The 11,188-nt window shown below is 35.6% G+C and overlaps 3 protein-coding genes across 3 annotated transcripts; all 3 read left to right on the top strand.

Moving 5' to 3' along the window:
- Nucleotides 1-4: 4 nt before the first annotated feature.
- Nucleotides 5-644, top strand: LOC125210167 (agamous-like MADS-box protein AGL29; the record flags this gene model as incomplete). Its single annotated transcript, XM_048109740.1, has 1 exon — nt 5-644. A coding segment is annotated over one exon (516 nt), but the record flags the coding sequence as incomplete, so codon positions are not given.
- Nucleotides 645-1,250: 606 nt separating this feature from the next.
- LOC125210593 (uncharacterized protein At1g32220, chloroplastic-like) lies at nt 1,251-5,728 on the top strand. Its single transcript, XM_048110128.1, has 10 exons — nt 1,251-1,448; nt 2,716-2,848; nt 2,945-3,033; nt 3,548-3,603; nt 3,699-3,754; nt 4,399-4,492; nt 4,653-4,732; nt 5,000-5,042; nt 5,235-5,326; nt 5,413-5,728. Exons 1-10 carry the CDS (start codon nt 1,402-1,404, stop codon nt 5,587-5,589), a joined length of 867 nt encoding a protein of 288 aa, XP_047966085.1. The 5' UTR covers nt 1,251-1,401; the 3' UTR covers nt 5,590-5,728.
- Nucleotides 5,729-8,186: 2,458 nt separating this feature from the next.
- Nucleotides 8,187-10,758, top strand: LOC125211739 (transcription initiation factor TFIID subunit 10-like). Its single transcript, XM_048111653.1, has 6 exons — nt 8,187-8,350; nt 8,437-8,501; nt 9,858-9,920; nt 10,069-10,123; nt 10,192-10,242; nt 10,483-10,758. Exons 1-6 carry the CDS (start codon nt 8,249-8,251, stop codon nt 10,561-10,563), a joined length of 417 nt encoding a protein of 138 aa, XP_047967610.1. The 5' UTR covers nt 8,187-8,248; the 3' UTR covers nt 10,564-10,758.
- The last annotated feature ends 430 nt before the right edge of the window (nt 10,759-11,188 follow it).

Below are 11,188 nucleotides of genomic sequence, written 5' to 3' on the forward strand. Positions count from 1 at the left end.
CGCATGCTTCTCGAAGCGGCGGTCTGGCCTCTTCAAGAAGGCCAGCGAGCTGAGCACGCTGTGCGGCGCGGACGTCGGCGTCCTCGTGTTCTCCCCGACGGACAACCCCTTCTCCTTCTTCTCCCCGAGCATGGACGCCGTCCTCGACCGGTTCCACAGCCCGGGGCAGCAGCCCCTCCGCCACTCGGCCTACGCCATCGACGCCCACGCGCGGGAATGCATACGCGTGCTCAACAAGCGGCTCGACGGGCTGAGCCAGCAGAAGATCGAGCGCCAGCGGCGGGTGGAGGAGGCGGAGCGGGAGAGGGAGAAGGCGTGGTGGGAGGAGACGGGTGTGGAGGGACTGGATAAGGAGAGGGTGAGGGAGTGGATGGCGTGGTTTGGGGATTTCAAAGCTAGGGTTGAAGGGAAGGTGGCGGAGATGAGTTCTAATTCGGTTTGTGGCGGCGCCGATCAATTGATGGATCCGTTTTATACTACTAGTAATTTTTCGGATCACTCTGGTGGCGGAGATGAGTAATTTTTCCATCTCCGAATTTGTGTTTTCCTTCCAATAATTATTTTATCACTTCCTTTAATGTTGGATTATGCATTATGCATTATGTTACATAAACATCCTACTCCCCTAGTTCTAGAATTTCATAGAAGAGGCGAATTACAAAGTTGGATTATGCAAGATAGCATTACTCCATCCGTCCACGAAATATTATCAAAGTTTAGCTTGACACGAGTTTTAAAGTTGGAAAAGTTAGTGGATTGTAGTTCTCATATTTATATATTGTTTTTATAATAGAATGCGAGTGTAATGAGTTAGTTGAAATTGAGATTCATTTACTAAAAATGGTAAAAAAGTAAAGTGTACAACATTTTGCAGATGAATCGAAATGACAAAATTGGATAACATTTCACAGACGTAGGGAGTATGTTACCTAAAGAATTGATCGAGGATAGACACGAGAAGAGATTAAAAGCAACAAAATTGGATAAATTATGATGTGGAGACTCTAATTATCAACCTAGCCATCCTCCAAAGAAAGTAGTGCTAATACATCAATTAAAAGAAAATGCATATTCATGTTTAGTTTAAGATCAAAGTTTAATTCAAATTAAAGTTGTATTGGTAGAGCAAAGTTCCAATACAAGGCCAAAGAGAGACCACATCTTCATGACACGTGTCACCACATGAACTCTCCACGTGTCTTGGCGTTCCTACCTCCCTGCTAACTTCTAGATCGTGCCATATGCAGAATCATAAAACCAGAAAATAAAAAAACAAAAAAAACAAAGGAAAATAGAAAAACACTAAAAAGAAGAAAAGAAAACCCCAGGATTGTTCATTCCTCTCTCAGGCAAGTTTGGCGACACCGATCTCGCTATAAAACTATAATTTGATCTAACGAAATGTCTCGATTAATTCAGTATTCGAGACTCTCGCTCCCCAGATTCTCGTAAGTTTTTTATTTTTTCTACATTTTTTCATTAGAATTTTTGTTGTTGATGCTTCTGTATTTCTATGGGTTACTTGTTTGGATTATGGATATTCTAACGTGCTAATCATCTATTTGCACATTTGTTAGAAAATGGAGCTTGAACTTTGGATTATAATTGATTGCTATGGTATTTCCTGCTTAATTTTGGTGTTTTAGTTTATAGTAGTATAAACTTTTTTGCGGGGAGAATTGCAGTGCTTGAGTTTATCATTGTGTGATCGTCGTGCTAGCCTTCTGATGCGACAAATTTATGCTCTCGGCTTGTTTTCCCCCAAATGCGAAGTTGCCAGGGGGTGAAGAAGTAGTGGTACTTGATTATTATTGAGCATATGTGGGTAGCTTCTTTCGAATGTTGAAATTATGTGAGCGTGTAGTGAATGTTGCCAGTATTAGGCATTGAGAAAATTGAAAAGAGGAAAAAAATGTATTGGTGGCAGACACACTGAGAAATTCTAATAAATTCTGTAGGTTTTCTCATTTTTTTGGTGTTTTATTCTGTTTTTATGATAATATTATGTAGGAAGAATGCTATATGAAAATAATTATGATATGGTTGTTTGTTGGGTTGAAACAATTTCCATGATTCCTGTAGAAAATGAGATTTTAAATCGTTGTAAGACAGGTTTTAAAATATTGGACTTCCTCTGGAGAAAAACATGTAATCATTCTTTGAGCTCCCTTACTGTACTTGCTGTAATTTTATACACTAATTAAAGCAAGAAACAAGTTTATTGTCTTAAGAAATGTGTCAAGATGTGCATTGTTTGCTTTGGTAGAAGATATGTCATGGTTCTTTCAGCATATCAAAGATTCAAAATACTAGGACGCCTATAATCAAGATAGGAAATGTAAGAAGCTTCTGAAATGTGGCAATTGCTTGGTTTGGGTGTCGATGCGGAACAAAAGGTCTTAAGATAGGAAATGTAATAAGCTTCTCAAATGTGGCAATTGCTTGGTTTGGGTGTCAATGCGGAGCAAAAGGTCTTATGATTTTAATGAGAAAGGTAGAATTTCTTGAAGTATGATTTTCTGACTCAGTGGCAGTTGATAAAGTGATTGTTTGATTGTAACCTTGTGTCCTTACTCTTTTTGTTTATGGTCTTTTGTTCCTTTCCAGATTATTCTTGACCTTGTGTCTCATAAGTGCTTCTCTATTTTCAGCAATCTTCGATACTCTTGTGTAAATATTTCTTGTTATTCTACTTACTGCGTTACCACAAAACAGTATAGCCGCATCAACAAATGGGCGTTTTTTCTCTTCTGGTCCTGATAAACCTACGGGCCCTAATGTTTATGTAAAACCTAATAAAATTGAGGAAGCGGAGACAGTCGAAGTGCCTCCTCCTCCAACAGAGAAGGTAGGTCTTTGGTTATTGAAGAGAATCTCTCATGTTTTAATAAATTTATCTAGCTGGCTCATTAGGCTTTGCTGTATTTTTTGTTTTGTATTTCAGTTGCTTGTGCTTGGGGGAAATGGATTTGTTGGTTCTAATGTCTGCAAGGAAGCTTTGAATCGTGGTTTGACTGTCGCTAGCCTCAGCAGGTATTCTACTGTAAATTTAAGATCAAATTTTTGGTCCATCTGGTTGTAAATGTGTGATTGTCTACCACTTGCTTTATTTTCAGAGTTATTGAAGAAAGCTTGTATTATGACGAATTCAATCATCATTTGCATGTTTATTTCATGTTACTCAGGGGATAATTCCTTCATACATGCTGCAGTATGAAGTTGCTATCCTATTTCTCTTGAGTTATTAAATTTGGGCTCAACATCTTCCTGAAGTTGGAAGTTGAGAACTTACAAACTTGAATGTTTTTCCTATAATGCACTCTTGTTATTTTCCCTGGCATATGGGTATACCTAACCGAGTTCAGAAAATGCTATTTTATATTTATGAAGATAAAATTAGCTTGAAAGAGGTGCCTCTGTGTTATCAAATGCCATTTCATCTTTTGCCTCGGCTTAGATGTAGTATCATTTTCTGTTCTAACTATTAAGTGGTTTTGTTACATCTGCTACTCACGCCTCACTAACCATTTTTTTTCCCCATCTGCAGGTCAGGAAGACCCTCGATACAAGAATCATGGGCTAACAGAGTAATGTGGCATCAAGGTTTTATGATTTCTCTGTTGTGTTCATTTGTCTCCCTAATCTCCCTACTGATTAGAAGGAATTTACTCATTTGAGTTTCCTTTTCCTGTTTGAAGGTAACCTTTTTTTGACTGAGTCGTGGAAGGATGCGCTGAAGGGAGTTACATCAATTGTGCGTTCTAACTTTGCCTCACATTTTGTTTTTGTTGTTAATTATCTAAATAAACTGAAAATACAGTGTTGTATAGTATCAAATTATTAACAGTTGCACTTTCTTTAGTAGCGTTTGCATTTGTTGCACAAAATTGGATTATTGGATATGATAGTTGGGCAGTGGTCTATCTTGTGTGTGAGTGTACTAAGTTAAGCTAGGCATATCACCAGTGAACGTATGAATTTTGTGATGATCAGATTACAATTTAATATTGGTCTGGACCAATCCTCACAGTACTTCTAAAGAAGTCCATCCTTCTGTGTTGTGCTCGACAAATTCTCTCTATATTTTTTATTGACTGAAAGCATGACTTGCCTTGCTCAATGTACAGAATCAATCCTTTCTTATTCACATATTTCTTAAATGCATATGTAGGTGCATGAGAACATAGCAATTTAAGCACTTGAAACTCCATAGTTGTGCTTATTAATTAACCAGTCCGATCTCCCTGTCTGATTGTCATGAGTCAGGAAGGACTGCTTAGATTATTTTATTAGAAAAATTTCCTGGATTTTTTCTATATTAATTTTGAGCTCATATTTCATTCTTCCAAGCTTGCTGCTGTTTAAGTCGATCATTGATGAAAGTGTTTTCCTACACAGATTTCTTGTGTTGGTGGGTTTGGTTCCAATTCACAGATGTACAAAATCAATGGAACTGCAAATATTAATGCTATTAGAGCTGCTTCAGAAGCAGGTGCTTTTATGGTTTTTTCCCTTTTCTTGTAGCAAGGCCATAGGTTGTCCTCAATACTTTTGTTTTCTCTAGCCAGGGTCTATTGGCTTTACCCTCTCATTCTATCTGAATTTTATGGATTGAGTTCTAGTTCTAACCCCTTTTTTCTCCTTATCTGTAGGTGTAAAGCGGTTTGTATATATCTCTGCTGCTGATTTTGGCCTCGTGAATTATCTTCTCCAAGGATATTATGAAGGAAAGGTATGATCAGATATCGTATGTGCCTAGCATTTAAGAAAGAGTTTATAATGTCCCTCACAGTATTTCTTTTATGAAACAATGGCATGAAGAAAAAGACATGGTAGGTGGCTGGGAGTTCTTGATAATTAGGAAGGGATGTAACAAGTAACAACACTCCTGTTAGTTTTAAACAAGTATCGCGTAAAGATGAATGAATCTTCACTTGGAAAATTTCTTGCATATTTACTACTCCGTATATCTCTGATGCCAGTATCATATGTTGTGCAGCGAGCCGCTGAGACAGAGCTACTCACCAGGTATCCATACGGAGGTGAGCCGCTGAGACTGGTCTTTTCTTGGTTTTTGAACTTTTAATTTTATGTAATATACCGAATCGACCTAATTACTTTCCTAGGACATAGTTATGAGTTCAAAGACTTGCTTGGTTGACCATAAATCTGAATCAAGAAATACATCACATAGTCATGCTCAACCTTATTGAAAGATCCTCTTGCTATAACAGGAGTAATATTGAGGCCGGGATTCATTCATGGAACTCGTCGTGTTGGGAGCATGAAGTTACCACTTGGTGTCATTGGTTCTCCTTTGGAGATGGTGAGGCTTAATTTTGTTTCGATTCATTGTGTGCGCTGTTTCTTTTTCCAGTCATTTGAAGCCGTTCCCGATTGATGAACATGCAGGTTCTCCAGTATACTAAAGCTCTGAACCAGATTCCCCTTGTTGGTCCTCTATTAACCCCGCCTGTTAGTGTCAATTCTGTGGCTAAGGTTGCCGTGAGAGCCGCGACTGACCCTGTATTCCCTCCGGGCATCGTTGATGTTTACGGGATCCAACGGTACGGCCAGCAGCAGAGATGAAACTTTCTTTTTCTCCAGACTGCTTATTTTGAGGCCGCAATAATAGAATTGCTAGTTTATTATAAGTGAGATGATGGCTGAATGTAATAAAGAGACGTTATGTAACTCCACAAATATCAAATTTTAGTATTTCTTGTTACTGGCTGAAATTCACAGCAATCATAGAAACTGACTGGCGATGTGGATCTTGATTTCATCCTCTTAGAGGGTGTTCGGTTTGCAAGATTGTATCTCGAGATTAAAATAGTAGTGTGATTGGTTCAAGAGATTCAATCCCACAATTAAATTCTAGATAATAATCATGTGATAATTAATTATAACTAACTCCTTATGACTAAAATAATTTTACAATTTGGCAACCGAACATCACCTCAAAGCATCTTAAATGTTACAACAAAACACTTGGCAGCTAAATTTGGAATAGTGAATATTTAATGCTACACATTCTAGAATTGAGGGTGGATCCCCCAACACTAGGATTAGAGAGAGATTATACTAAAATTAGATTAATTCTAAACTTAGAAATTTTTAAACACTATCAGTGCTACTAATAATGTGGACTTTATCATTTCTATAATATTTCCCATAGGATGTGTTAAGGTCCTTACCGCATTTTAGTGTAAAACACAATACAAATTTCAGCCCTTGGATCCTTAGATTGGATGATTGTGATAATAATAGTCGAGCTACATTATTAGTCTTAAAATGTACATTATTCGACGAAGTACATTATTAGACTGAAAATTTACATTATTGGAATAAAATGGTACATTATTATCCGAACTACATTATTAGATGACACGTGTCATCAATCTAACCGTTAGATAAGATCCAATGGATGGCAAGTGTTTTGAGTTTTACTTATATTTAGCGTTTGGATATGAATACATCTCTATTTCGCCTGATTCTTTCTTACTTTACCAATTGCGTATAGTGTCATCTACAGTTTTGTCTATTTGTGGGCAAAAGCAGTATATATTTGGTCCTTGGATATTAAATTAATACTAATAAATACTATTTCATCCGTCCCACTTTAGGAGTCCCGGTCACTTTTGTACATCCGTTTTGTAAAAATCATAATAAATAGTTAAAGTAGAGAATGATATTTAGAGAGAGAATAATATAGATAAGAGTCTTTCCTACATTATTGTGTCGCTTACTTTAACATTTCTCCCTTTAACTATTTATTAGTATGATTTTTACAAAATAAGTGTGCAAAAGTGAACGGGACTCCTAAAGTGGGATGGAGGGAATATTATTTTGTTCATATTTTTTAATAATATCACCAGACGTTATCATTGAAAGGATTTTTGCATTTTTTTTATAAAGAAGTCAGACCAAAATATCCTCGAAGTATAAAAGCTATTCTCATCGTCCCCAAAGAATATGCAATTTGGATGGATTTTATTGCAAACTTGGTAAAACAAGAGAGAGGTAGAGAGAAAAAGTATATAAAGTATTGTTAGTGGGGAATGAGTATACCTCATTAGAGAGAAAAGAATTTCTAAAATTAGAAAGTATATACTCCCTCCGTCCCATTTAAAATGAAACATTTGTAAATCGGCACGGAATTTTATGTAATGTTGTTTTGTGAGTTAATGAAGAGAGAGTAAAGTAAGAGAAATGAAAAAGTAGAGATGGAGTTATTTCTATTTTAGAAAACGTTTCATTTTTAATGGGATAACCAAAAAAGAAAAATATTTAATTTTTAATGGGACAGAGAGAGTAATATTCTTATGGGGCAAACTAAACAAGATAGAATGTATTTTCTTGTAGGATAGATAGAATATTTATTTATCTTTTCATGAGAGAGATGTCACGTAGTCAAAATATGTTGCAAATTTTGCAGGACAAATATTTGATGGAAAATGAATGAAGTAAAATAGCGATCCTCTCTCTCACAAGAAAACTTTGAAGAGTATTTTATCCCAAAACATGAAAGACCTTTCAACGATATTATATATCAATGGAAAGATCTGACAATATTTTTTAAAGAATAAAGACTCAATTTCCAGACACTAAAAAATAGTGAATGCTAATTGAGGTTATAGAGATTTACACGATTTAAAATGGATAATACAATAGAGTAATGATAAACAATCAAATTTTGTACAACCAAAATAAGGTAATATTAATATTTGATGTATTAATTATATATTAAAATCATAAATATAGCAAGTGGATAAGTTAAAAAGACTTATTAGCATTTAACCTCATTTTTATTTTTATATTTGAATTTTCTTTCTATTATTTTTAAATTTTAAAATAAAGTATACACTAAATAAAATTAATGGTTTCAAAAAATTTAAAAAAATATACATAAATTATAAATATATGACCATAATATTATACACTTTCCATGTACTATATATGCATCCATATATTTTAATAAAATGCATAAATAAACCTATTTTTATACAAATAAACTAGTTTTTGGTTGTACAAAATTTGGTCACATAGATTTGTTGAATACAATAGGATGGAATATTTCAATTTCGGACTTGGATCGGGTCGGGCTCCATAACCGACCCGAAATGACCCGACGAACGAATACTTATTTATACCTCAATTCAGTCCAAGGAATAAAGTAATCGTCGTGCCTGAGCTCGCGCCGCTTCCATCTCCGCCGCTAATTGAGCCTAGGGAAGGACTCTGAAAAATGAACGGCCAAACCAGCCATCAGCAGCCCAAGGATGGGCGACACGACGACGATACTGCGCTCACTGAGTTCCTCGCTTCCTTAATGGACTATACCCCCACGGTAATAGTCGCTATCTATATACCTCGCCGTGTTGCAATTGAAATTCCGTATCCGTTTTATTTGTAACTAATCGTGTTTCTACACAGATACCTGATGAATTGGTGGAGCATTACTTGGCCAAAAGTGGATTCCAGTGCCCCGACACCCGATTGTAGGTATACTCTTCCCTTTCATTGTGTTTTGCCCTAGATCGGGGGAAACAGTATCGGTTTAGTTTGAATTATTCTGCAACTTTCAGTTTTTGTAGTTTACTACGACCATTTTAGCTTGTTTTATCCTGATGCTCAACTGTTGATCTAATTCTTCTTCTTCTTATTTTCTTTAATTGCTTAACTATGACTTGTTTCAGTTTACCAATTTTAGGTTGTTCTGTTTTACAATATAGTCTAGAAATCACCTGGAGGCAGATGTTGTGTGCGAACTCCTAACTAGATTACATAGCAGGATCTTATTTAGTGTTTATTTGGAGTAGCTGAGTGCACTAGTGCTAGTTGTGGGTTCTAGTTTTTCTTTTATTTTTGCATTTGAAGTGGATTGATTTTCAAGTGCGTTTTGAGCAAGTGCATAACACTACTGATAAACACTTTCTATTATGAAAGCAGACTTTTATTCCAAAAACCTCTCCTGTTCTTCAATTAGGAAGAAAACAACACATAGATGTCATGACTCATGGTAGTGGAGAGTTTTGATAGAAACTTTTTTGCTTTTTTTTGTGAAATTATTTTCCATTTACAAGGTTATTTGACCTACAATGTATGTCCACTGTGGCATGCATGTAAAACCTATATCCAGTGAAAGCATACAACCAGGTTTATTAAATTTCTCTGCTATTCCTTATTTGAGTATTCCTTGCTTCCAGTAGCATTCAGCACATTACCATTAAAAATCAGCCTCAAATAACTTGGAATAGTTAGATGTACAGAAAATACTTTTGGGGACAGATCTGTATACTTAAATGCTACTGCTGTAATTCGAAATGATTAATTGTCATAAAATGCATCATACTATACATGCACGTATTTCTTCTATATACTCCCTCTATCCTAAAGAAATAGTCGCTATCGATAGTGGCATGGGTTTTATATAAAGTGGTTGGAGCATTGTGAGCGGAGAGTGATTCCCATGGTGAGAGGGTTTAAGGTTTAGTTTCTAAAAATTGAGACTCACTAATTTTGGCTTGACGGACAAAATGGCAAAAAGTGAATATTTTTAAAGGACGGAGTGAGTATTTCTGAAGAATATTGATTTGGCATAGATTCCTCCTCCTTACAGACTAGGAAATGTAATTCAGCAATGCTGTTTGTTTACTCATAAAAAGAGTCAACGTGCTAACTATAGCTAATTAATTTTCCTTTTATGGCAATTCTTAGACAGTGTTGTTTTCTTTTTTATTCTCTTCTAATTTTCCCCCTTTTACTGTTTACCCATGTGCTTCTCCCCCGTTTGCTGGTGCTTTCAGTTCACATCTTCTTTCGATGTATCATGTTTTCTCTTTCTTTCTCGTTAGGACAAGGTTGGTAGCAGTTGCAACACAGAAGTTCATTGCAGATGTGGCAACTGATGCACTTCAGTATGTTCTTTTACCTTCCTCTTTGCAAATTGTACTTAGAGATAATCATTATATATGTGGTTCGTTTTGATTGCCCTTGCTGTATCTGTCTTAGTGTTTATCGGATGATTGTTTCCTTGAATGATTGTTTCCTTGCATCTCAATGCAGACAGTGTAAGGCAAGGCCAGCTGTAATCAAGGACAAAAGAGATAAACAGCAAAAGGTTGATACATATATAATTTAATGTTAATTCCGATCAGTCTTTATTAGTTTTAACAATCTTCATAACAGGAGAAGCGTTTGATCTTGACAATGGAGGATCTTTCCAAGGCTCTACGAGAGGTAACTGCCTTAGTTTCATACTTTTACGCGTCCTGCTCTTGATGAGCATTTCAAAGATTGACAGCACTAGTTAGTTGAATGGTAGCGGTGGTTTTTTTTAGTGAGTGGACCAGCAGTATTGCGACCACCTCAAATAACTTACCCAACATGGATTTTGTCACTAGTAACCGAGTGTGTAATCGAAAATCAAGTTATTCATTTTCATTGATAGTAACCGAGTTTTCTCCATACCGCTTGCAGTATGGTGTGAATGTCAAACACCAAGAATACTTTGCTGACACTCCAACGGCTGGTTTAGATCCTGCTACGAGAGACGAGTGACTACTTGCCCAAACCACTGGATGCAATTGGATATGTATACCAAGTGTGTTTGAGGATTTGTGCAGTTGGTGTAGCTATCTCCATCTCTATCTTTTCCATTCTAATCAAATTACTGTCAGTGTCAATGTTGTGCAATTGAACTCTGCGTAATTTAGTTGAATACAATGAAACGTGTGCAGTACATATTTTTGTTTATGATTCTCTGTTAGTTTGCAATCCGCTTAAATATCTTATTTTCTTTTATTATTTTTAGTAAATGGATGGTATATTTCACTATTTAATTTCAATAACATTATATTATAAAATTAATACGTACTAGTACTATATATGGAGTAATATTTATATTTTTATTAATTTTTCATTTATATTTATATTTTTTTAAAATTTGTGTAAATTCAAAAAGAGATATTTAATTTCTTTACATTTTTTTCAAAATCGAGTCAAGTTAAAAAGGGACATTTAATACAAGGTTGAAAGAGGATTTAACTCATGGATTTAAGACGAAAAATCTGTCAAACTTAAATTTGTTTTATGAATGAAATGGCCTTTGTCGAACATTTTCAATATATAGTTACTAATTTCCTTTGTCGAACATTTTCAATATATAGTTACTAATTTTGCTGAA

The sequence above is a fragment of the Salvia hispanica genome, chromosome 3 (genome assembly GCF_023119035.1).
Source record: "Salvia hispanica cultivar TCC Black 2014 chromosome 3, UniMelb_Shisp_WGS_1.0, whole genome shotgun sequence".
NCBI classification, from domain to species: Eukaryota; Viridiplantae; Streptophyta; class Magnoliopsida; order Lamiales; family Lamiaceae; genus Salvia; species Salvia hispanica.

What these genes read in the sequence shown, in the direction of transcription:
- LOC125210593 (XM_048110128.1), top strand. Translation starts at nt 1,402, where the DNA reads ATGTCTCGATTAATTCAGTATTCGAGACTCTCGCTCCCCAGATTCTC. An exon ending in CTCTCGCTCCCCAGATTCTC is followed by an intron (nt 1,449 to 2,715) that starts GTAAGTTTTTTA and finishes ACCACAAAACAG; the next exon opens with TATAGCCGCATCAACAAATG. An exon ending in ACTGTCGCTAGCCTCAGCAG is followed by an intron (nt 3,034 to 3,547) that starts GTATTCTACTGT and finishes CCCCATCTGCAG; the next exon opens with GTCAGGAAGACCCTCGATAC.
- LOC125211739 (XM_048111653.1), top strand. Translation starts at nt 8,249, where the DNA reads ATGAACGGCCAAACCAGCCATCAGCAGCCCAAGGATGGGCGACACGAC. An exon ending in CAGTGCCCCGACACCCGATT is followed by an intron (nt 8,502 to 9,857) that starts GTAGGTATACTC and finishes CTTTCTCGTTAG; the next exon opens with GACAAGGTTGGTAGCAGTTG. An exon ending in GTGGCAACTGATGCACTTCA is followed by an intron (nt 9,921 to 10,068) that starts GTATGTTCTTTT and finishes ATCTCAATGCAG; the next exon opens with ACAGTGTAAGGCAAGGCCAG.